The sequence below is a fragment of the Rhinopithecus roxellana genome, chromosome 6 (assembly GCF_007565055.1).
Source record: "Rhinopithecus roxellana isolate Shanxi Qingling chromosome 6, ASM756505v1, whole genome shotgun sequence".
NCBI classification, from domain to species: domain Eukaryota; kingdom Metazoa; phylum Chordata; class Mammalia; order Primates; family Cercopithecidae; genus Rhinopithecus; species Rhinopithecus roxellana.
Genome location: NC_044554.1, coordinates 35118849 through 35145314, shown reverse-complemented (window position 1 = coordinate 35145314; position 26466 = coordinate 35118849). Strand labels below are relative to the sequence as shown.

General features: G+C 38.8%; 1 protein-coding gene across 1 annotated transcript; it reads left to right on the top strand.

Annotated features, from left to right (window-relative positions):
• Window positions 1-20904: 20904 nt before the first annotated feature.
• LOC104674935 (olfactory receptor 6B1) lies at window positions 20905-21938 on the top strand. Its single transcript, XM_030933404.1, has one exon. It carries the CDS (start codon window positions 20967-20969, stop codon window positions 21900-21902), a length of 936 nt encoding a protein of 311 aa, XP_030789264.1. The 5' UTR covers window positions 20905-20966; the 3' UTR covers window positions 21903-21938.
• Window positions 21939-26466: the final 4528 nt, after the last annotated feature.

The window sequence follows — 26466 nt, the reverse complement described above, 5'->3', positions numbered from 1 at the left end:
AGGGTCAAGACTCTAAGAACCTCTTGTTATCTATCATCAAAACCAAAAAGGAGATCAGATCATTGTAGACAGGACTCCCACACTTACACTAAAAGAAGACTATGATGGTCAAATCCTTGCATTTGAACCAAGTGTTCCTCCAAATGCTTAATGATTTTTTTATATGGACCAATATCTGAAAATATACATGTGAGGGCTCAATAATATGGCTTCTTTGTAGACATCTTCTCTCAGATATCCAGAGACTTGGGGGCTTCATCTGCCCACTTTTGGTTTTATCAGTTTGTCAGTGCATAAAAAGAATGGTCCCCAGCTTCATCAAGCAGACCTGACTCCTGTTCTTTGTTCTGTCTCTCACTACCTGTCCTCTCTGGCAAGTTATTTAAATAATATATGCCTTAGTTTTCTTTTTTGTTAGATAAGAAAATTGTACTTAGCTTCCAGAGTGGAAGCCACTTTTAATGTGATATTGATGGGAATAATTTCCCCATGAAACAAACAATAAGGATATGCAACACTTATTAATGCATTTATTTCAGTGGAGTCAAACTGTGAGAGGCAGAAAATATTGAGAGATCATGGTTTAAATAAAACAGACATTAACTGAGATTTAGGCAACGTAAGCCTGCCTAACTTGAAGTTATAGGAATTGAAGCTTCTTCTGTTTCTAATGCACTATTCCAGGCGTGTAATTTCTACCTCATAGTTCAATAAATGGCTTGAATTTCAGCAAACACACTCACATGCTGTCCATCAAAAATAAAGAAGAGGCCAGGTGGGGTGGCTCATGCCTGTAATCCCAGCACTTTGGAAGGCCGAGGTGGGGGAAATCACTTGAGGCCAGGAGTTTGAGACCAAGCTGGCCAACATGGTGAAACCCTGTCTCTACTAAAAATACAAAAATTAGCCAGGCTTGGTGGTGCACGCGCCTGTAGTCCCAGCTACTCAGGAGGCTGAGGCGGGAGAATTGCTTGAACCCGGGAGGCGGAGGTTGCAGTGAGCTGATATCATGCCACTGTACTCCAGCCTGGATGACAGAGTAAGACCCTGTCTCAAAATATAAATAAACACATGAAAATAAAGAAGAGAAGAAGGAGCATACCCACTTCCTTTAGAGACCTTTTTAAAAACTCACACACAAAAAATTGTTGTATAAATTTTGCTGGTTAAGTTAAACTTAGTTACTTGGCCAGGTACATACTCAAAGGTGATAAGTGTAATCGTTAGTAATCATGTGTCTAAAACACAATCAGAGCTTCTGATATTAAGAAAGAAGGGGAGAATAAATATTGACGGATCTAATAATTTCTGACTGTAGTACTTGCAAGAAAATTAAACACATCAGCTCAATGAAAGATGAGGTGATGGGACAGCAGAATGAGATACAAAAGGAGCTAAGGATTACAAGTAAAGTCCACACACACACACACACAAACTATTTCAGATTTTAAAAGGACATTAAAGCAGTAAACAGCAAAAATTAATACTATAGAAAAGCTAATCTGTTGTTTGGAATCCATAAGAAGATAACTGATACAGACAAGAAAGAAACAACATATGGATAATTGGTATTTCTGAAGACCAGACTGAATAAAAATATTTTTTACTTTTCACTATAATTAATAAAAATATCATTTAAATAAAGGAAGAATTTGTTTAGATGAAAGAGACTTGCCATGTACCTGAAAATTAAAGAAACGTAAAAATATTTATAGATATATTGGTAAAAATGACTGAATTTCAAGTATAATGAAAGGATCATAAAGATTCAGAAAACAAAACAGAAAAGTCACTTAGAAAAATGTTAAGCAAGTGCATTAATTTTCTAGTGCTGTGTAACAAATAGTAATAAATGTACAAGCTTAAAAGAACACAGATTTATTATCTTGACATTCCTGTTGGTGAGAAGCATAGCTGGGTTCTGAGCTCAGGGTCTCACAAGGCTCAAATCAAGGTATCAGCTGGGGTTGTGATCTCATATGGGACTCAGGGTCCTCTCTCAAACTCACCAATCATTGGAAGAATTCATTTTCTTGCATGTGTGTGACTGAGGTACCCATTATCTTGCTTGTTGCTGGCTGGTGACTCCTCTAAGCTCCTGGAGGCCATCCTCAAGTCCTTAACACATGGCCCACTCCTCTCACTACATGGCAGCTTGCTTCATCAAGAATGACAGGAGAATCTCTATTGTGTCAAACCTCTCTGATGGCTAAGAAAGTCTGGACACTTTTGAAGTTCTCACCTGATTAGGTCAGGCTCCCTCAGGATAATCTCCCTTTTGTGTAAATCCAATTCAGCTGATTAATTACATCTTCAAATTCTGTTTTTCCATATAGTGTAACATTATCACAGGGGTGAAATCCCATCATACGTCACAAGTCATGCTCATATTGAAGGAGAGAGTACTGTACAGCACATGTACACCAAGAAGTGAGACTCTTGGGGGCCAGGTTGGAATTCAGCCTATGACAGCTAGAATTGGTCTTTGAAATATTAGCTGACAGGGACAATAACATCTTTCTATAGAATCCTGAACATACATATTGTTAAATAAAAATTGTATACCTAGTTAAGCCATCATCCGTTTTTCCTTTCTTTTCTTTTCTTTTTTTTTTTGAGACGGAGTCTCGCTCTCTTGCCCAGGCTGGAGTGCAGTGGCCGGATCTCAGCTCACTGCAAGCTCCGCCTCCCGGGTTTACGCCATTTTCCTGCCTCAGCCTCCCGAGTAGATGGGACTACAGACGCCCGCCACCTCGCCCGGCTAGTTTTTTGTATTTTTTAGTAGAGACGGGGTTTCAGTGTGTTAGCCAGGATGGTCTCGATCTCCTGACCTCGTGATCCGCCCGTCTCGGCCTCCCAAAGTGCTGGGATTACAGGCTTGAGCCACCGCGCCCGGCCCATCATCCGTTTTTAAAGGCGATAGATATATACATTTACATATGCAAACATTCAATAAAATTATTACACATATACCCTTCATGATGACTGTAAAAACTCTAACAAAAATGTAGGCCGGGCGCGATGGCTTACGCCTATAATCCCAGCACTTTGGGAGGCCGAGGTGGGTGGATCGACTGAGGTCAGGAGTTTGAGAGGAGCCTGGCCAACATGGTGAAACCCCGTCTCCACTAAAAAATACAAAAATTAGCTGGACGTGGTGGCAGATGCCTATAATTCCAGCTACTTGGGAGGCTGAGGCAGGAGAATCACTTGAACCCTGGAGGCAGAGACTGCAGTGAGACGATATTATGCCATTGCACTCCAGCCTGGGAGACAGAGCAATAATCCGTCTCAAAAAAAAAGAACAAAAAAATTGTAGAAACAACTTAGAATGGCTTAAAATAAAATGCTTGGAGGCATTAAAGTTAAGTTGTGATAGGATAGGCAACAAACTAAAGCCTTTTAAGTAGATAATTGAGTTTTTTAAAAGCCTGCAAATGATAAGGCAGCCACTCCAGCTCAACCAGAAAAAGCAGCAAGCTTCAACTAGACTAACTGGCCACGTGGGTGCTCCAGCCACCCAATGAGGCAGCAAGAGAAAGATGCGAGCCTGGGAGCCTCACTCCGGGCTCTGCAGAACTCCAGCCCCTGCCACTGCCTCACTCCTATGCTCGGTGCTATAAGCCGGAATTTTTCTACACTTAAAATGCCACCAGCAGTTGGAAGTTAAGTTGGATACACCCCTTCAGTTGGAGGTTGGGGTGGGCAGTTTAGTGGAAGCTTTCATTTCCATCAGCTTTTCTCAGCATTTCTCAAATATATTACTGTTTTCTTCAAAGAGATGGAAGATCTATTCCATGCCACCACCAGCGAAGTGTCACAGATGTGCTCCATCATGCTGGCTGTTATGTAAGGTGGAGGTCTCATCAGCAGTATCCTGGTGAATAATGCGACAGTCGTTCAGTCATGGCTATTGGTGTTGCTTGTCAGGCTGTGGTTGATTGTGGCTTCTTTCTGTAACATTATACAGGAACTTTACTTGCGTATTGGAATCATTGGAGGTCTTGGGCTTTCTTTTAACTTGAACCTAGCTTTGACCATGATTGGCAAGCATTTCTATATGAAGTGACCACTGGCCATCAGACTGGCCATGGCGGGCAGCCTCTCTATGCTGGCCCCCTCAATCGGGCTTTCTTTGGTATCTATGGATGGAGAGGAAGCTTCCTAACTCTTGGGGGTTTCCTACTAAACTGCTGTGTAGCTGGAGACATGATGTGACCAATAATATCCAAGCCAACGAAGGCAGGGAAAGAGGTCTAAAGAATTCCTTCAGGAAGCTGAAAAATCAGATGCAGAAAAAGGTACAGGTGATACAAATACAGATATTATTGGAGGACACCCCAAAGAAGGGAAATTATTAATCTTCCAAACAATTAATACATTCCTGTACTTATCCCTGTTTACTCAGAGAGATTTTTTGCTGTATCTCTCTGGAAATGTGCTCACATTTTTCTGGACTCTTTACACCTTTGGCCTTTCTTAGTAATTATGACAAGAGTCAGTATCATTCCAGGAGCACTCTGCCTTCCTTCTTTTCCTTCTGGCTTTTGTTGACACACAGCAAGGCCTTCTATGGGACTTGCAGCCAACAGAAAGCGGATAAGGTCTCAAGTTCTCAAGTTCAGTATTTGTTTGCTGCTTCCATTTTTGTGAACGGAATGTGCCATTTGCTAGCACCTTTATCCACCAGCTATATTGAGTTCTGTGTCTCTGCGGGATTCTTTGAATTTACCTTGGTGACTCAATTCCATATTATTTGAAACACTGATGGACCTCATTGGACCCAGAGGTTCTCCAGCACTATGGGTTTGGTTACCATTGTGGGATGCTGCTGTGTCCTCCTGGGGCCACCACTTTTAGGTTATCACAATGACATATGGAAATTACAAATAGACATATGGGCATACAGCATAATCTTAATTATTGCAGGTGTATAGCTCTTCACTGCTGATAGGTATCAATTATCAACTTTTGGTAAAAGAATAGAAAGCAGAGGAGAAGCAGGAAAAAGAAAGCAAAGGGAGAAGAGCAGCATAGATCTTGCTGAGAAGCCTGAAGAAGTTACTAATGCAGAGGAATTCCCCTAACTAGAAAGGCACAGAAGGTGGCCCCAAAGAAGAGGAGAGTCCAGCCTGTACCCATTCGGCTAAAGGGTAAATGGAGCAGTTCATTACCCAAGATATCTGAAAATATTCTACTGGCCTGGGATCTACCAGTGGTGCTCAATGCAGATAATGGACATTTGTGTGGAAACCATACCAGGTGTTCATTGATGGAATTTTTGCTTCACTCCTTAGCAATAGCTTAAGTTTAAAATGCCATATGCTTTGAGGAGGGGGTGGCTGATGGTAAAGGATGAGGGAAGGAAGTTGGTTTTGTTTTCATCTTAGCTTTTAACAGTGTCATGGAGATTTTAACATGTGCCTTACATTTTAGTCTTTAGAAATCTTCAGAGAACTTAACTTTTAAAATAATTCTGCTGAATTCATGTGTTTTGAGTGTTGTGTTAAAAAGAAAAATAATAACTAACTTGAGATGAATTTAAAATTTAAAAGTAATCTTGCTTCTTTGGCATTTGTAATGTATTGTTAGATATGGTCACTGGAAGATTTATGAATAGAAATGTTGGTTGAAAGTTGGAGATTTTATAAAATGTTGTTAAATATGTTTTTCCAGCATCAGTAGTTTTCTGGTATATGGTTCTGCTATCTATACATTTAGAAAATTTGAAGCATAAAACTTTGGAAACATCTTGGATGTTCTAGCCAGACTATACTTGTTGACGCTTCTTGGGTACCATTTCTTGGGATACTTATCAGAAGCCAAGTAAGTACTTGAGGATTGTTTTCATTAAATTAGTACTTTGCTCCCCTGTTCAAAGACAGATTTTGAATGGTTATAAATTATTGCCCCTGCTGAAATCACTTGGTAGTATTTTTCTCACTATAACGGTTAGTATTAAAAATTTCAAAACTACATATTTGTGCCTTCTTAGTAAATACAGCACATCCAATCAAATGTAAACATATTTCAAACATCAGTTGAATTCAGCTTAGGTTTTCCCAAAACCTTGGTTAAATCATGAGACTATTGGATTTTTTTTTTCTGAAAGTTTTCTCCTTTGATTCACAGAGGTCTCAATTATATCTTATTCTAGCTTAGAGCTGTGTGTGTGTTTGGTGGGGGTTTTTTGTTTTGTTTTGTTTTATTTTTAGTTTCAATCTTCGCAAATTAAAGAGGGCCAGAAAAATGTGGCATCAAGCAAGCAGATAAAGATAAGATTATGAGAGAAATTGCTAAGTGTGCCTAGCTTTAATAAGTATTTTCTTCTTTTTTCTGAGAAGGACTTAAAGAAATTATGGTATACTTAGAATTATTGAACACATACTTACTCTCCACACAAAGCTACAAATTGTGTGACCCATTTCACTTACCTGAAAAGTAGAGAAATGGCTTCTGCATCAGGATAAAAAGGGGATGGACCAAAACAAAAACTAAATATTTCTTATATTCAATGCATTTAAAGTACCCCTGTAATTGACAGAGTGAACATATTAGATACAAAACCTTGTGTAAGAGGCTGACTTTTCCAAATAAACTTCTTTTATGGAAAAAAATGTCAGTACATTTCTCTCTGTTGAAAGAAAAGAAATAAAAGCCAGAGTGATAACTTAAAAATGAAGTTGCCACCCACAGGGGAGGAGGACTTGGATAGAACCCAGTGTCAACAAGTAAGTTTTAATTAGGTCTGATTAAGCACTTCCCTCTAGGAGGCCATCCTAAACAGTTTCTTCCTGCTTCACAACCCTGTTTATTTGAGGCACGGCAGGAAGTTTATACTTTACAGGTGGTCTTTCTTCCTCTTGGTTTTTATCTCCATTTGGCTTACACATCTGAGCAAATTACTCACCTCCTGTGATTCCAAAATCAACCCCAAAGTGATATTACAAAGTTATTGTCATGAAAATGTGATCAGATAATATGTAGCCAAAACAGTAGGGAGCAGAGATTTATAGAGTTGTGTCAGATATTTAATAGAAAAAAAAAATTTATTTTTATAAAATTTTGATGTTTAAGGTATTTTCAACCTTGTAAAACTTAGTTATCTATTATTTTACACTCTAAATAATTGTTTATTTTCATACAAACTTTATTTATTTATTTTGTGTTCTTTTTCCTCAATGGTACCTCATAAATTATCTGTTTCATACCCCACAAAATCTGAATGTATCTTTGCCTGAATTATTTAAATCATAAATTTTTCATTTTCTCCTGGATCATTTCCATAAGCACAAATTTGATATGCCTTTGCCATCTGAAGGAAAAAAGAACCTCCTTAAGACCACATCATGCCTACCACTTGAGAATAAATCATTTTTAGATTTAAAAAAATAGACCACACTATGCATTACCTTACAGACATGGTCCCATTTCACTATGCTCCTTTACATAGAGATTCCCTGAAGGAAATAACTGCACCTTTCACTCTCATGTTCTCCCCTTCCATCACTCCCCATGAGGTGCAAATTAAAGAAAGAAAAAATAAAATTTAAAAGAAAAAGAAACAGCCCTGTATTGGGCTGACTTATCCCAGAGGCAGCAACAGGCACAGCCTAGACCTAGGAAAAGCCTCAACAAACACTATCTGAGGAACTAGGACACAAAGGAATGTGCTCTGGAGACTCTTCCAGCACTCCCTCAACATAGGAAGGAGAAAAACAAATTTTCCTTTTTCTTATGGTATGAGTTTATAGATTTCTGTTCTCTGTAAGTAGTAACTTTAAATTTTCTGTTTTATCTAAGTGGTACAGTGAAGGTCATGAGTTGTCTGAGCAGGCCTGAGCAACAGCCACCTGGGCATCATAGCGAAGGTTATGAGATAAGTCCATGCAAGATGCTAGAGCAAACCCTAGATAACAGCCAGCTGGGCTGTGTAGCAAAGGTCATATGTAATTCTGGGTTATGCACCTGTCACAATTTGATTAACTGCCTTTCTTCTGCCTCTGTATCCTTGCTTTCATGCCTCTACACTTCATGCCACTGTAAGCTTGTTTCAAGCTAACCCACCCCCTTTCCAAGGTATGTATACAAGTCAAGTGCTGTCTTTGTTCTTGGCCCAGTGTTTGGATGTTAAGTCTGCTGGGTCTGAGTGCACTCAATAAAGATCCTCTGGTATTCACCCCATGGTCTCTCTGGTCCTCCTGATTCCTGCTAAACTAAGATTTTGATCCCACCATTTGCCCAAAATCACTAGTGTATAAAACACTAGAATTTTTCATATTGCTAAAACCAATGGTCAATTTCAGTCCTCATCTCACTCAGCCTCTCTAGCAGAATATGATACAGTGGATCCCACATTCTCCTTGCATTCCTGTTACCTCATTAGAAAGTTCTCAGACTCCCATGCAGAAGACACATTCTCTTTTAGATTTCTGTATATTAGATGATTCACATTCAATCTCAAATCCAAGTACACTAATATCCAAGCTGATCTCATCTAATTTTATAATATTGGTAAACACTAAGGACTCCCAAATTATACACACCCAGCACAGCTCCAGTATCCAACTGCCTGCTTGATAACTCTATTTAGATTTTCACATATCCAAGCAAGTCTCTACTTTTACTCCCCCCACCAAAATATTCCTCTTTATTATCTTAATATATGGCATAATTTTTATATCCTTATTTCCTCCATTTTCCTCATTACATATTCAATCCATAATAAGCAAATCGTATTGTCTCCACATTCAAAATGTTGATTTTAGAAGCTGTGTAGAATTATGAAAAGAATACCTGCCGTGAAAAATTAAAGAGCTTCCTAAGCAAAAAACTAAAAATAAAACTATTTTTCAGTGTTTGAATCTCATCTTTCATGACAGGTAAGTTTTGATTGAGTGTTGGACACTGTGTTTGGAAAACTGTAGGGGTAATGTGAGGCTCTCCATAATGTTATCCTCCTCAAGAAATGATTTATTTGACTTCTAACTGGCAATTATCTAGGAGCTACTTTATGAAGTGTTTTTATTTTTGTAATTTCTCCTTACTCCTAGAGAAGGCTACTTTAGAAATCCCAGCTGACTATATAGATGTTTAGAAAAGATCTGTTCCTTAATAAGCCTGGAAAGGCAACTGTTGCTTTCTCAGTTCTTTGAGTCTACCATAAGTTCTGCCCGTTTTCTTAGTCTCCTGACCACTGTTACTCTGTAACATTGGTTTTAAAGCATTTTTCAGTTTTATGATTCATGGCAAAAAACAATTCCAAAGAAATATAGACACTGACACTATCAGACTTAACTATAAAATAACTGATTAACATATTAACATGTTTAAGAAAAGAGAAACCATGCTGGAGAATATTATCAAAAATCTGGAGTCTACTAAAAGGAATCAAATAGTGTTTTTAAATTTAATTTTTTAAAATAAAATTAACAATCTCAATAGCAGACTAGAGAGAACTGCAGGGGATTTGTGAAGTAGAAGATAAGTCAGTAGAAAATAACCTGATTCAGGGGAGAAATAAAAAAAGAAGAAAAATTCAAAACAGCGTTAGTGATTTATGGGATATGCTAAAAAGGTTTAACATTTGGATCATGATGAAAAGGTCTAACCTACTTGTAATTGCAGACTCAAACTGAAAGAAGAAAGAGAATGGAAAAAAGAAATTTGTAAGACATAATGGTGAAACATTTTCAAAAATTTAATAAAGTCATCAAAACACAGATGCAAATCTCAAACGGGAAAAACACAATAGAAGCATACCTAGGTGTATCAGAGTAAAACTGCTGCGAACCAAAGGTAACACAATTTTTCTTTTTCTTTTATTTATTCATTTTTGTGTAAGTGTGTGGGGGGGGACAGAATCTCACTCTGTCCCCCAAACTAGAGTACAGTGGCACAATCTCAGCTCACTGCAACCTCCATCTCCCTGGTTCAAGCAATTCCCCTGCCTCAGCCTCCCGAGTAGCTGGGATTATAGGTGCATGCCAACATGCCTGGCTAACTTTTTTGTATTTTTAGTAGAGACAGGGTTTCACCATGTTGGCCAGACTGGTCTCAAACTCCTGACCTCAGGCAACTCGCCCACCTCAGCCTCCCAAAGTGCTGGGATTACAGGGGTGAGCCGCCGCACTCAACCACAGTTTTTCTTTTTAAAGTATTCATAGAAAGAAATAAAATTATCTTTAAAGAACCAAGATAGAAGCAAAATGTTTTCTTCCCTGAAGGAGGATCGGAAATCTCTCTGCTCCTACCATAAGCCTTGCAAACAAAATCAACATTTGTTTACCTCTGGGGAAAGTTCAGAAAGCCTTCATGCCACTTACCCAGACAAAAGTGAGTTGCTACTGAGGGAAAAGTAGAAGTAAAAGCAGTTTGCTCGTAGGGAAGAGGTAGAAATCCATTCAAGCTAGGATCCTGCCCTGCTACTAGGAGTCCACTAGGAAAAGGGCAGAAACTCCCACCCATGACCAGTCACAACTAAAAAGCAGAGTCTGGCTGCCATGACTGGTGAGATGAGGTAGGAACACCAGTTCCCAAGTCTCAGGTTTACAGGGCCTGACTAGGATGGAGGCTGGATCAGGGAAAACAAGAATATCTTTGTCCCTGTCACAAGCCTTGCACCAAGTAAAAATCAACAGCACCTATTTCTGGGAAAGAAGCCAAAGTATGGAGATATCTTGTATTACAAAGGCAATGCTATGCTTGGTAAAATTTGGGTAGAACAGGAACACTGATTAAAATCTCCTATTTAGGTTCAACAAAGCATCAATTGTTCATGGTTGGAAGAATTTGAAATCTGTAGATCACTGCAAGTAATTGTAGTAACAGTACCCAAAACACCTCAACCACTTACACACATAGTCTGACAGAAGGACCAGCACCCCATTTTTAAGTATAAAGACTCTATAGCCTAGTCTCTACTGTTCTTTTACCAACAATTTCCGGCATTTAATAAAAATTACGTTTCAAAAGCAGCAAGAAAATACTTACTCTTTGTTAAGTGAAAACATTCAAAAGAATGAGAACCAGGAATGATCTAGACTGGATCTATCTATTAAACAGGAATTTTACCATAACTATAAATAGGATATAGCCGGGCACGGTGGCTCAAGCCTGTAATCCCAGCACTTTAGGAGGCCGAGGCGGGTGGATCACAAGGTCAGGAGATCGAGACTCTCCTGGCTAACACGGTGAAACCCCGTCGTAGTCTACTAAAAATACAAAAAACTAGCCGGGCGCGGTGGCGGCGCCTGTAGTCCCAGCTACTCGTAGGCTGAGGCGGGAGAATGGCGGGAACCCGAGAGGCGGAGCTTGCAGTGAGCCGAGATCGCGCCACTGCACTCCAGCCTGGGCGACACAGCGAGACTCCGTCTCAAAAAAAAAAAAAAAAAAAAAAAAAAAAGAGTGCCAGTGATGGCAAAAAATAATGAAGGTAAAAAATATTTGTTTTTATTATTCGTAAATAAGAACTGACTGAATGAAGTAAAAGTAGTAACTGTATTGCAGAGTAAAAGTAAATGTATTGTGGAGTTTATAACACACTTAGAAATAAATGCCAACAACAGTAGCACAAAGATGAGAGGGAAAAAAATGGAAGTGAACTATTGTAATCTTTTTACACATTTTGTAAAGGACTATAATATTATTTAAAATTGGACTATGATAGACTAAATATTTATGTTTTAGGCTGGGCATGGTGGCCCATGCCTGCAATCCCAGAACTTTGGGAGTCTGAGGTGGGTGGATCACCTGCAGTCAGGAGTTTGAGACCAGCCTGGCCAACATGGCAAAACCCCATCTCTACTAAAAATATAAAAATTAGCTGGGCATGGTTGTGGGCACCTGTAATCCCAGCTACTCAGGAGGCTGAGGCAGGAGAATCACTTAAACTTGGGAGGCAGAGGTTGCAGTGAGCTGAGATCGCGCCATTGCACTCCAGCCTGGGCCACGAGACCAAAACTCCATCAAAAAAAAAATATATATATATATGTTTTAAAATTTAGAGCAACTACTAAACACATTTCAACAAAGGTATAACTAATAAGCCAATATTAGGTATAAGATGAAATTAATAAAATTAATAAAAAGGTAAAAGTGTAGAAAAAGAAAACAAAAGCAACAACAACAAAAAACAAATAGCAAAGTGGTACACTTAAATACAGCTTCATCCCCTAATAGCAGTAAAGGTAAATCGTCTAAAACACAATGATTAAAAAGCAGAGAACAACATGTAGAATTGAATAGAAAGACCCAACTATGTGCTCTCTACAATCAATCAACTCATTTTTAATATAAAAGAATAAATTGATGAAATGTAAAAAGATAACGAAGATCTACCACGCAACACTATGTCAGACAGCTGGAGAGACTATAATAATTTCTAATAAATTCCCATAAGAAGGTATATTACCAGAATTAAAGTAGGATATTGTATAATAATGGAGTTGATTTTTCAAGACAATATAATAATTTTAATAATCTAATAATAGCACTAAAAAAACCAGAAAGAATAAATCGAGAAACCCATCATTATTAGTGGAGATGTTAACATAATTTTCTCAGTATTTGATAGATCAAATAAACAATAAGAAAGTCAGCAAATATATGGACGACCTGAACAATACCATCAACCAGGTTAACCTAATTGACATTTTTGTAACATTCTACTCAGCAATAGAAGACTACAAATGTCAACACATTTGAAATTGAAATTATACAGAATATTTTCTTTTAACACAATGATATTAAATTAGAAATAAGGAACAGTGATATTAAATAAGAAATAAGGAATAAACCAAAACCTATGGAAAAATCCCCAAATGTATGAAAGTTAAACTCTACACTTCTAATTAATCAATAAGTCAAAGAAATCACAAAGAAAATTAGAAAAAGATATTTCAAATTGAACAAAAAACAGAGCTTAGAGAAAAATATGAAGCACTAAATGCTTTTGTTAGAAATGTCTCAAATCAATGACTCAGAGTTTTGTCTTATGAAACTAGACTGAAAAGATAAAACTAAAGACAGAAGATGCAGAAGAAACAAAATAAGATAAAAAATGATGAGGGAAAACAGAAAAATAGTAGAGAAGTTTAATGAAACCAAGAGCAAGTTTTGAAAAGATCAATAACATTGAAAAATCCCTAGTTAGACTGATCAAGAAACAAAGAGAGAAAACACAAATAAGGACACATACAGTTAAAGAGAACACATCTCTACAGACCTTGCAGACATTCAAAACAATACTAAGGTAATAGTTTAATAGCTTTATACCAAAAATTCAAAGAACTTGAATGAAATAGTTAAATTCCTGAAAAGTCAAAAGCTGCCAAAGCCCACATATGAGAAAACAGCTAGCCTGACTCCCTGTCTATGAAGGCAATTGATTTTGTGTTTAAAAATCTTCTTGTGGAAAAATCCAGGTCCAGATGGCTCCACTAATGAATTCTACCAAATATAAAAAGATAATATAGTACTACTTCTACACAAGTCTTTCAGAAAATAGAAAAGAATACTGACTATATTATTTTATGAACCCAGATTTACCTGAAGACAAAACCGTATATATAAGAAAAGAGGCCAGCCAGAGCGGCTCACACCTGTAATCCCAACATTTTGTGAGACCAAAGCAGGCAGATTCCTTCAGCCCGGGAGTTCAAGACCAGCCTGGGCAAAATGGCAAACCGTGTCTCTACAAAAATACAAAAAAATTAGACAAGTGTGGTGGGGTGCACCCATAGTTTCAGCTACTCAGGAGGCAGAGATGGGAGGATCACTTGAACCTGGGAGTTTGAGGCTGCAGTGAGCCATGATTGTGCCACCGCACTTCCACCTGGCAACAGAGCGAGACCCTGTCTCAAAACAAACAAACAAACAAACAAAAGCAAAACAGTCCAATAACCTTCATGTACACACAAACATTCTTAATAAAATATTAGCCAATCAAGTCCAGCAAGTTACAAAAATATAATAGATTATGACCATGGGGAGTTTATGCAGGAAATGCAATGTTGATTAAACATCCAAAACTAATTCAAATCAATGTACTTCGTTTATCAACAGACTAAAGGAAAAACCAATTGATCATCTTAATAGATGCAGAAAAGACAGTAAATATAATTCAATATTCATTAATGACAAAGACTCTAAGACTAGTTACATAAGATACTCCTTAACCAAGGATGGTGTCTAACGAATAACTTGCAGCTAACAACAGCTAACATGATGAAAGACTAATTTTCCTCTAAGACTGAAAATGTGACCTGTATGTTTATGCTCATCATTTCTCCTCAACTGAAAGTCCTGGCCAAAATCATAGGGTCCGGAAAAAATAAATAATAGGGATACAAATGAGAAAGAAACAAAATAAAACAATTTCAAATTTCAGGCAATGTTATTATGTACATAAAACATAAAGACTCTACATACATATATACACACATTAGACATAAAAGAGTTTGGCAAGGTTGCAAGTGGCAAAGACGATATATAAAGTAAATATATACACACACACATATACACATACAAATATAAAAAACCATCATTAAAGAACTAAAGAATTCCATTTCTTCATAGCTCCATCAAAACAACTAATGAAGCCGGGTACAGTGGCTTATGCCTGTAATCTGGCCGAGGCAGGTGGATCACGAGGTCAGGAGTTCAAGACCAGCCTGACTGACGTGGTGAAATCCCATGTCTCCTAAAAATACAAAAAGTAGCCACCATGGTGGTGAGGTGCCTGTAATCCCAGCTACTCAGGAGGCTGAGGCAGGAGAATCACTTGAACCTGGGAGGTGGGGGGTGCAGTGAGTAGACACTGCACCACTGCACTCCAGCCTGGGCGACAGAGCAAGACTCCGTCTCAAAAAAATAAAAACAAAAACAAAAACCAAAAAACAACAACAAAAAACAACTAATAAGATGGCAAAAACTGTCAGAATTAGCTTCTGTTTAACTATGGATTCTAGCCAAACGTTAAAACAAACAACAGAAAGATTAATGAAAACAGAAGCTGCTGCATTGTAGTAACAGAGTTTTGGGCATTTAAATTGCCCACCTGTCCTCTCTCACTTCCCAGATTGGTGTCAGCTGTGAAGATAACAGCCCACACTTCTGGCGCAGATTTAACAATGTGCGTGAGAAACAGCAATATCAACCTTATTCTCAAAGAAAATTGGTTACAATTTTCTGACCATTTGGAAGCCAACTAAAGGTCTGGTGGAAGGGTTTACCTTTGTTTTGCTTGACTGGAGTTTTCCCAGGTCTGGGGTAGCTTCCTAGGTGCCATTTGCTGAATGCAGTTAAAAGCAAAAGTGGGCCGGGCGCGGTGGCTCAAGCCTGTAATCCCAGCACTTTGGGAGGCCGAGACGGGTGGATCACGAGGTCAGGAGATCCAGACCATCCTGGTCTACACGGTGAAACCCCGTCTCTACTAAAAAATACAAAAAAACTAGCCGGGCGAGATGGCGGGCGCCTGTAGTCCCAGCTACTCGGGAGGCTGAGGCAGGAGAATGGCGTAAACCCGGGAGGCGGAGCTTGCAGTGAGCTGAGATCCGGCCACTGCACTCCAGCCTGGGCGACAGAGCGAGACTCCGTCTCAAAAAAAAAAAAAGCAAAAGTATTGTTTGCAGCAGTCTTGGTCTAGGGATGAAAGTGGGAACAAGCAACAGAAAAGATTGGGAAGAAAATAGGCTGGGGAAGAAGGTACATTGGAAAATAAGGGATTTTTATAACTCAGGTGTATACCAGAAAACTAAGAAAGCCATGTGCATATCCAGAGCAGAATGCACGCTCAGAAAAGGCCTGTGAAGGTCCTAAGATTTCACCTCTGAATGACCTTCAGGCTCTGCCCAGTAACAATTGACAGCTAAAACCGAGTTATAATGGCCGAAGTGTTGAGGTGTGCCCCAAACAGAACTAGTGTCAACTAATGGTGAACAGAGAATAATAACAAAGAATCAAATGCTCCTTACAATAAAAACAAACAACAACAAAAAACTGGACATAACAAAAATATACGTGGACTCTGAAAAAAGAGAGCAGATAGCCAAGGGACCTCAGGCACAACACACAAGTTCTCAGAGTTTCCTTATTGCTTCCCATGTACACTGAACAGGGAACTGCAGAACGTTTCAACCTGAAACTAATTGGTACAGGAAAAAAAAAGAAAAAGAAAAAACTCCAAGGAAAACCTGTACAGCTGAATTCTAGGATAAGATTGTGTCAACATGTCCTAGAATACCGCCAATTTTTATCTACTAAATATCTCCATTCTAGAATTGCTTGTATAAAATGTTGACTCCAAGAGTCAAAAATGGTTGTCACAGTAATTCACAGAATCTTCTCACAGTAGATGGACATTTTCTATCTTTGGAGGAGCAATGTGGTCCCCCTCAGTGACGACCATATCACAGCAGCTTAAAACCATGTTGAAAAATTGTGATTAATACCAAATAATACATTTTAGACAAGTCAGAGTTTTTCTGAGACTTGGAGATAAATCGAGGCCAGAGATTTGAAAGAGATGCCTTATTTTTATTTGCTACTATTTGGTTTTCGTACTTCAGTCCTATAAGAGAAACTGTACTGAAGACTGTTTGCTTAATTACCATAAACATGTGTGGCTCTCCAGACTGAATTGTTTATAACTTTTAATGTCTTTATCTCCCATTGCATCACATCACAGTGAATCTGATAGCTTTTCCTTGTGAGAGGGCAACTTCAGAGTTCTGCTGGCTACAGAAGAAGTGGTTTTTCGTACACTGGAGCTTTGTACCAGAATGTGCACTATTGGTCAAATGGTACCCATGGGCAGCTTATAAAGCAACAATAAATTCTGTCATGATAAATTTACTTAGTGAACAAGTTGACATAAGTATCTAAAACAAAAACTTATTCAAACTTTTACTAAAATGTAGTAATATCAGTCTCCTTTGGATATCAATATCACATTTGGAGCACTTGTGTCATCATCCTGTTTCAAGTAAGCCAAAGATGGAAGAATATTCGAAAGTCTGTACATAGAGATTTAACTGCAGTACATTTTTCTCTTCATCTGTCAAAAAAATATGACTCTTTCCAAAGTGTGTGGTCCCAAGTGGACTTTTTCTTTTTCTTACGGAACTAATAACATATAAAACAATTAAGATCACCACAATGGGCAAATGGAAATTTCTCTTGAATCCCACAAGAGAACTGAGCTGCCATTGTCAAGGTTATTTTCTCTTGGGTCTTGACAGACATGTAGGGAAAGTCTTGGTACTCTATAAAGCCCTCAGAATCCAAAGGTCTTCACAGCTCATTGTGCCTAAAATCACTGCCGTGTTCACCAGGAAGGTGATGGGCACCCTGATCCCAGGGCGCTGGAAGAACCAGCCTGGTGCCACATCAGGCACATCAGATGTGGTCCTGGCGCCTAGGGCTCTCCTGTCATCTTATCCTGGCTTTCAGCTTGAAAGCAGTGGGGCAATCTGTACCCAGTCACTCTTTCTAGGTTTAGAAAGTGGGTTCCTCACATCTATTCAATACCTGCATCTTTTTCTTCTACTTCTTCCTATTTTAGAATCGGTGAAGGCTTTGTTTTCACATATCATCCTATCAGAAGCTGCTGTGCCGAGGTAAGTGCTCCCTCTCAGAGCATTACTTTTTCACTATGCAGGCAGCCCTGTTTCAGGCTCCTACAGCGCAGCAACATTTAAACTCTGAAATATTTAATGCTTCTTTGTTCTATCCACTCTCAATTCCTAGCAATCAGTCCAGACAATATTCTTGTCTCCTGAAATCTAAGTGCAGCCAGTTATGCAGTGAGCTGAGGGAGCAGGCTCCCCTTGCTACTTTGGAGACATCTCTTGGTGTGGGATCAAAAATAAGTGCCCCAGATTATGATCCCAAACTTTAGATCCCTACCATGGACCCGATGATCTGATATCCCTGTACTGCAACCACTGCATCTTCCTGGCAACTTGTTTGTGGTGGTGGCTACAAAAACTACTGCTGTTTTGGCAGGGGCAGAGGTTAAAAGTCCATCAAATTCAAATTACTTGGAATTTACGTATGTATAGAACCCTGACAAAATTGGGGAAAAGTGCATAGCAGCAGGCATAAGAAACAAAGATGTCTGATTCGAGACCAGGGGTAAATCTGCTATGTGGGGTAACAAGTTTGAGTATGCTTAACGGAGTAAAAACTATTATAAGTAAAAAGGCTTTATATATTTTGCAGTAAGATGATACATAAAAATACCAGTATGCAATAATTAGTGCCTGTGCACCTTTACTTAATGAGAAATAAGGAATTCTTTGTTTTTCTTGTAGAGCTTCCTCTAGTAGTGAAAACTTATGTAACTTGTGAACAAGTATAGCTGAATATGTCCATCTTTGTTTCTTTGACAAATGTTATAAGCTAGAATGATTTTTCTCTTCTTTGTGTGTATCTTTAAGTGTCTGCTGTGAGGGTGCTTTCTAATGGGTCTATGAATCTCTGGTTTGACAACCTTGTCCCATCCGAACCCATCCTCCCACATCAAAAATAAGAATATAATAAGAGGATATTGTCATCCTGCTGACAAACAGTGATTACTAATTGTCTATACTTCAAGATAATTCTTAAATGCCTCACTATTCCATGATCTGGTCCATGACAATAAAGTCTCTCTCTTTCTCTCTCCATCCATCTCTTTTCTGCTCATTCACTCGCTCACAATTTGCCCTCTCATGCAGCAATTATGAATTGCTTTCCTGAAAATTTCAAGCTGTTTCAGATCTCTGTGCCTTTGTTCACTCTGGTTCATCTGCCAAAAATACCTTTTCCTCCTCCTAATTTACATTTCAAAACATATCCAATCATTATCTATTCTCTGATACATTTACCAAGCATTTCTATACATTCATTTCTGCTATGTGTGTCTGACTGAATACGTACTTGTGTCATATTGCTTTCTTTTTAACATTTGGGGTCATCTCTAATAGTCTCAGCTTATAATAAAATTTCAACAGGATTAAAGAACATTTCATAAAATAGTCAGAAATTTTAAATGTAAAATACACTGGCGAGCCCAAAATGTGATATTCTTCATCAGTGTGTTCCACTCTAGTGGTTAAGGACATGCCTTTGTAGTCAGCCCTGGGCTTTACGATTCTGATTTTATCACTGTCTAACTTGAAAATATTATTCAATCTAGCTAAACCACAGTGTCTTCTTTGAAATTAGATTAACAATGTGTAATTAACATTATTTTGTGGATTACACGGGATATTGCTTGAAAAGAACTTCCCAGCACCTATTAAATACTCAGTAAATTATTGTTAGAGGATTTTCTGAACTGTGATAGTTAGTAAGACAGTTAGTAAAGATAGTAAAATAGTTAGTAAATGATGCCATCTAACTAACTACCTTAGTAAATGGCATCACCTCTAGGTAATAAGCTCTATATTTGAGATTCCTCCTTGATTTCTTTCTTTCTCTCACCTTCCATATCCAACCCACCAATTACTGTTAAAGATTCTGCTTCTAACGTGTATCTTAAATCCACTTCTCTGGAACCACAGTATCTAAGTTCACTGTCGCCTATTCTGAGTAGCCTCCGACTAGTTTCATAGCTCACAGCTCACACTCTTGCCTCCAAGGAGTCCATTTTGCAATGACAGAGTTATCTTTCCATTGCATAAATCATATCATGTCCCATTCACCTTTGATCTTTTGCTTGTTTCCCAGTGCTTTTAGACCACTGTTCCGATCCCCGATTATAACCTCTGGGGTCCTGCACCTTCTGGCCCTGCCTTCCTACCTTTCTCCTTGACTCCTTTCCCATCCATCACAGCACGGCAATCGTACCTCCTTCAGCACAGCTCCCTCCCACCTCAGCCCTTCAAAGAGCTGGGGCCCTAGAATCTTTCCCAGCCTTAGTATCACCTCCTCAAAGGTCAGAGGGACCTTTCCTGATTACTTTAGTGTTCTGTTTTGTCTGTTAACCTTGATAGAAAATATTTCCAATTTTATAATGTATCTCCATCTTTGTTTGCTTATCTTTAAAAATCTCCACTCAGTGATCCCCACCTTCACTCCCAAGAACGTCAGATTCCCTGAATGCAGCCCATGTTTACTTCGCTCACGGCTTTGCCTTGGATCACAGCAGCTCCTCTCCTCCCTCCTGTTAGCATATTCTTACCTTCATCCCTGCTCTAATATGGGGGAAAATCCCCTTTCATGATTATTGCTATTAGTTTATATACAATTTCATTTACATTAACTCATTTGGATTTTGATCCTCAATGAAATAAGCTGAATAAATATTAATATTCACATTGACAACAGAGGAAACTGAATCTCAGAGAGGGTAAGATTTCAAGGTCATAGCAAATCCGTGGCAGACCTTAGACTTGAATGAAGTCCAGGGGGTCTTTAATACCGAAAAGCCCAAATCTCTGCTACTCACTTTCTCATGTACCTCACAGGTGATGACAGCTACTCTCTATCTCCAGGGATGGTAGATGAAAATAATAGCATGTGAAGGATAAAGCAGTTGTAAGGAAGAACTTCCAGAGCTCTGGGTAGGTGGTGAGACAGGAAGGTCAGGTGTATCTTTTGGAATTGGCAATTGTAAAGTGTCAGACGGTGCAAGGTATTAGAAGGAGCATGGGTTTTAGACTGAGACTTCAATGTGATTCCTGCCCCAGTACCAGTGACAGCTTGGTCAGTTACTTAATTCCTCTCCAAGACACGATTTCTTCATCATTAAAGCAGATATTATCACGCACACACACACACACACACACGGCTATGTGGAAATTAAATTATGTTGTGTGCCTCACATACCCAGTTCATGGTCTGAACTATAGTATGTATTAATAAATGATAACTGTTACTGTTACTGATAGAGAAGACAAGGATGGAAAAATATAGCTGGACCAAGGAGTCTGATCAAATGATTTTTCCTCCCCAGGAGACCTAAGCCCTGTGTCTCCAATATGGAACTGGAGAACCACACACGAGTCACCAAGTTCATTCTGGTGGGATTCCCTGGGAGCTTGAGTATGCGGGCAGCCATGTTTCTGATATTCCTTGTGGCCTATATTCTGACAGTTGCTGAAAACGTGATCATCATCCTATTGGTACAGCAAAATCGGCTACTGCACAAGCCTATGTACTTCTTCCTGGCCAACCTGTCCTTCTTGGAGACTTGGTACATCTCTGTGACTGTGCCCAAGTTACTGTTTAGTTTTTGGTCTATGAACAACAGCATCTCTTTCACACTCTGTATGATACAACTGTACTTCTTCATTGCACTCATGTGCACAGAATGTGTGCTCCTGGCCGCCATGGCCTATGACCGATATGTGGCCATCTGTCGTCCACTCCACTATCTGACCATAATGAGCCATGGGCTCTGCTTCCGCCTCGCTCTTGGTTCCTGGGCCATTGGCTTTGGCATCTCCCTGGCGAAGATCTACTTCATCTCCCGCCTCAGCTTCTGTGGTCCCAATGTCATCAACCACTTCTTCTGTGACATCTCTCCAGTACTTAATCTCTCCTGCACAGACATGTCCATAGCTGAGTTGGTGGACTTTATCCTGGCACTGGGCATCTTCCTTTTCCCACTCTTTATTACTGTCCTGTCCTATGGATGCATTCTGGCCACCATCTTACGCATGCCCACAGGAAAGCAGAAAGCATTCTCCACTTGTGCCTCCCACCTTGTGGTGGTCACCGTTTTCTATTCAGCCATTATTTTCATGTATGCTCGACCTCGAGCTATCCATGCCTTCAACAAGAGCAAAATTATTTCCATCTTCTATGCCATTGTCACTCCTTCTCTCAACCCTTTCATTTATTGCCTAAGAAACCAAGAGGTCAAGGAAGCTCTGAAGAAACTGGCATATTGCCAGGCCAGCAGATCTGACTAGTCAATTGCAATTGATTAGAAAGAAAGGTCGAGTGGGAGTCTGTATGTCTTCCTCCATCCTTTCTCCTTTAATGACTCAGTTAGGACATTGCCCATGTTAATATGACATCACCATGTCTACATCAATCTCAGGCTCTTGGGTGTCTGCATCGGGGCATATGGTCAGTGCTCTAAGGCCATACACCTTCTAGAGAGCTAGAGAAAATAATTCTCAATGGTTGTGACCCCAAATGGGGTTTCTAAGACTGTGAGTAAATTTATAACCAAGTTGAGTAGGAAGAGAGATGGTGATGGGTGAGTTAGCTGTTTTTGGATCTGCCATACACTAATAGCTCTGGGGCCAACAAAATAGATGGTAGCTTCTTGATTTCCCATCTTTCTAAGACAGAGGTAGCAACTCCCTCAACAATTTCATTCTTGATGTTGTGCTGGGAGTGAATTTTGGTGGCAGAGACTGCTTCTTGAGTTTTTGCAACACTTTTTGCAAGCACTTACTAACCTGTATTAAATGCCTTTCTGCTTAAACTAGTTAGAGTGCTTTCTTTTATCTGTAAGTAAATTGCACCTTACACAATTGTGTTTTGTCTTCTGATATAACTCACACAGTTGTCTTTTATTGAATTTTATATTTCCCTTCTAGGTTCCACAATGTATCCTTTAGTGGGTGAACATAAAATAGATGATACATAAATATCATCAAATATATGAATTGCCAGATAATAATTGCCCTCATTACTTCTCTTTTCTTTTGATCTTGATATTCTCTTGTTTCTTTCTCTCTTTTATCTTCTCTTGGTTTTCTGCTTTCTTCACACTCATCTCAGAGATAAGTAACAAGGTCAGTTTCAGGAATTGACAGAGATTTTCATTCCATGCCATAGTGATTCTCAACTCTCCTTACCTATATATCTAACACCTTCTACACACACACTAGAACCTCATTGATCAAATGTGCTTTACACCCATAGAAGGTACATAGATTTGCTCACTCTTGGTTCATACTTTTGCCAATAGCAAAGAGAGATATACTTTTAAGCTGTATTCAACATAGTGGGAATTTAATTCTTTTATTGTAACAGCTTTAAACAGTAGAGTTTCTTGCATTAATAACATCTTTTAGCTAAGAACAAACCACACTTTCAAGAATGCTTTCTCTTTCTTCTTAAGACACGCTAGTCAGAATTATTTGTTCCATTTTATAAACTTCCAGAACAGATGTTCAAGGAAGTAAATAACACACAACCACAGACAGTGGGGAGCAGAGATCAAAAGTCCCAGTTCCCTGAATCCAAACCTGGGTCTTTCTCTAGTGAATGGGCTCTCCCTAGAGAGAAAACATACTTCTTTAGAAGCCGAGTATGAAAGCCAGAAGCCGAGTATGAAAGCCAGTTGTGAAGAAATATAGTTGGAATTATGAATTGCTATACCTGCAGAACAGTAATAAAATAAAAATGAAAAAATGTGAATTATAGGTCCTAGAGGAAAAAAGAAACAAAAATAAAATTGTTTTAGGGAATACATGTGCAAAAGAGAACAATGCTTAAAAATGGAAAGGATTTAATGTTTGCTTCTGGAATGTAGTTTGGTCCCTTGATGCAATAAAGAAGTTGTAATGAATATATTTCTATTTAAAACCTAGACACACAAAAAAGAGATCATTTTCTGAAAACTTCAAATGAATCAAAATACAATGGCATAGTCATATAGGGATATTAAATGTGTGCATTAAGAAAATAAAAGACATGTTCAGTAGGGATTAGGAAATGAAAGATAAAAAACTCTGGCCACAACTTGAATTTTAGCCCTGCATATATGTTCCACCATGTGACCTTGGCCAACCCATCTATACTTTTGGAAACACTGAGTCTTCATGTGTAAAACAGGAGTAATAATAGTTGCTTGGCATTTCTTACACAATGGTTATGAGGATCAACTACCATAATGGAAAAGACATTGATTGTTAAATATCTTGGGCAGTCCAAGCTGCCACTAGATTAGGGTTTGCATGGGAAAATGGTTGGGAAGGCTATGCTCTCTGGACCTGTCTAAAACCATTCCACACCTACTTGACTCCACATACATAACCTGAGAGACTGTAACTATCAGGGGCAGTTTATTTCTTTATTATTCCTCATGAATATCTTGGAAAGGGAGAATGTAGAAATAGGGTTTCCTGGTGAATTCTATTGAATTTTTTTTCAAATAACAGATGGAATATTGAACTCCTTCCCCTTTGTGGAAGGAATACCTAAGTGCACACGGTTAGCAAAGCAGACGATGGAGATCAGACCAATGTAGAAATCTGCCTCAACAGAGAAAATAATTTTTAGTGGATTACTGGTTAAATTCATATAGAAACAAGCTATTTCTAAGGTGACACACAAAGCAAGCTAGAAGTTTTAGGGCATTTGGTGATCTTGTTGGGGTAAGCATCATAAAAGGCTGGTAGTCAGTTTTAGTAGTTTATCCAGAGAACATGCCCTGAAGATTTGATTATCACCAGCCAAACTCATAAGGAAGCCCACAAAATAAAATATAAATATATATTAATTACACATGCAGTATATATTTTAAATCACTATATTTATTCATTCATTTAACTAATATATATTATTAAGGATCTATTACGTACATGTAGGGATACGATAGCAAAATATTAAAACCTGTTACCTTTGTGGGCAGAAACAGATAGCAGATAATACCTTTGTGTGTGTGTGTGTGTGTGTGTGTGTGTGTGTGTGTGTGTATACATTGTAAGGAGAGTTGAGAATCACTATGGCATGGAATGAAAATGTCTGCCAATTCCTGAAACTGAGCTTGTTACTAATCTCTGAGATGAGTGTGGAGAAAGTGGAAAACCAAGAGAAGATGAGAGAGAGAGGAGCAAGAGAATATCAAGATCAAAAGAAAGGAGAAGTAATGAGGGCAATTATGATCTGGCAATTCATATATATATATATACACACACACACACACATATATATTACATACATACATAGTGCAGTAGGTTGAATGATGGCTCCCAAAAATATATTTTCACACTTTCAACATGGAACTTGTGATTGTGAACTTATTTGAAAAAGGAAGAGTCTTTAAAATATAATAAAATTAAGGACCTCAAACTGAGACCATCCTGGATTATCCGAGTGGACCCAATGTCCGATGACAAGTTCCTTACATGAGAGAGAAGAGAAAACAGAGAAGGGGATGTGAAGGTAGAGGTAGAGATTGGAGTTATGCATCCACAAGCCAAGAAATACCTTGGGCCACCAGAAGCTGGAAGATACAAGCAATGATCCTCCCTGGGAGCTGTCAAAGGAAGAAAGCCGTGATGACACTTTGATTTTGGACTCCTGGCCTCCAGAACTATAGGACAATATATTTCTGTTACTTTAAGCTACCAAGTTTGTGGTAATTTGTTATGAAAACCCTGGGAAATAAATACACATCCCAATTTTGGTGGCAGTAAGTGCTACAGATGGGGAGGAAGAAAGCATGAGAGTATATTAGGAAGTGCTGCTGGAGATGAGAAATTTTAAAGAAGATGGTCACAGAATCACCAAGTGAGAAAAAGGTGTCCGAGCAAAAACCTGTAGAAGCTGAGAGAGTAAGATATGTGGCTTCTTGGGCAAAAAACATTCCAGCTAGAGAAACAGCAAGTGAAGATGTGGAATCTTGAATAGTATGTTTGAGGGAAATTGAAGAGACTGAGAAGCTAGAACAGTGAGAAAAGAGTAAGGAGGTAAAATGGTTTGGCTCTGTTTCCCCACTCAGATCTCATCTTGATTGTAATCCCCACATATCAAAGGGTGAACCTGGTGGGAGGTGATTGCATAATAGGGGTGGTTTCCCCCATGCTGTTCTCATGATAGTGAGTAAGTTCTCACAAGATCTGATGGGTTTAAAAGTGTTTGTCAGTTCCCCTCTCACTTTCTCTCTCTCTCTTGCCACCATGTTAGATATACCTTCCTTCCCCTTCACCTTCTGCCATGAGTGTAAGTTTCCCAAGGCCTCCCCAACCATGTGGAACTGTGAGTCAATTAAACCTTTTTAAAGTAAATTACCCAGTCTTAGGTAGTTCTTTATAGCTGTGTGAAAACGAATTAATACAGAAAATTCATACCAGGAGTGGGGCACTGCTATAAAGATACCTACAAAGGTGGAAGCAACTTTGGAACTGGGTAATGGGCAGAGGTTGGAACAGTTTTGAGGGCTCAGAAGAAGACAAGAAGATGTGGGAAAGTTTGGAACTTTCTAGAGACTTGTTGCATGGTTTTGACCAAAATGCTGATAGTGATACAGACAATGAAGTCCAGACTGAGGTGGTCTCAGGTGGAGACAAGGAATTTCTTGGGAACTAGAACAAAGGTCACTCTTCCTATGCTTTAGCAAAGAGATTGGCAGCATTTTGCCCCTGCTCTAGAGACCTGTGGAACTTTGAACTTGAGAGAGATAATTTTCTGGTGCCTGGCAGAAGAAATTTCTAAGCAGCAAAGCATTCAAGATGTGACCTGACTTTTTCTGAAAGCATACAGTCATATCTTTCATAAAGAGATGATCTGAAA

Excerpts from the sequence above, each read along its gene's own strand:
- LOC104674935 (XM_030933404.1), top strand. The coding sequence starts at position 20,967 with ATGGAACTGGAGAACCACACACGAGTCACCAAGTTCATTCTGGTGGGA.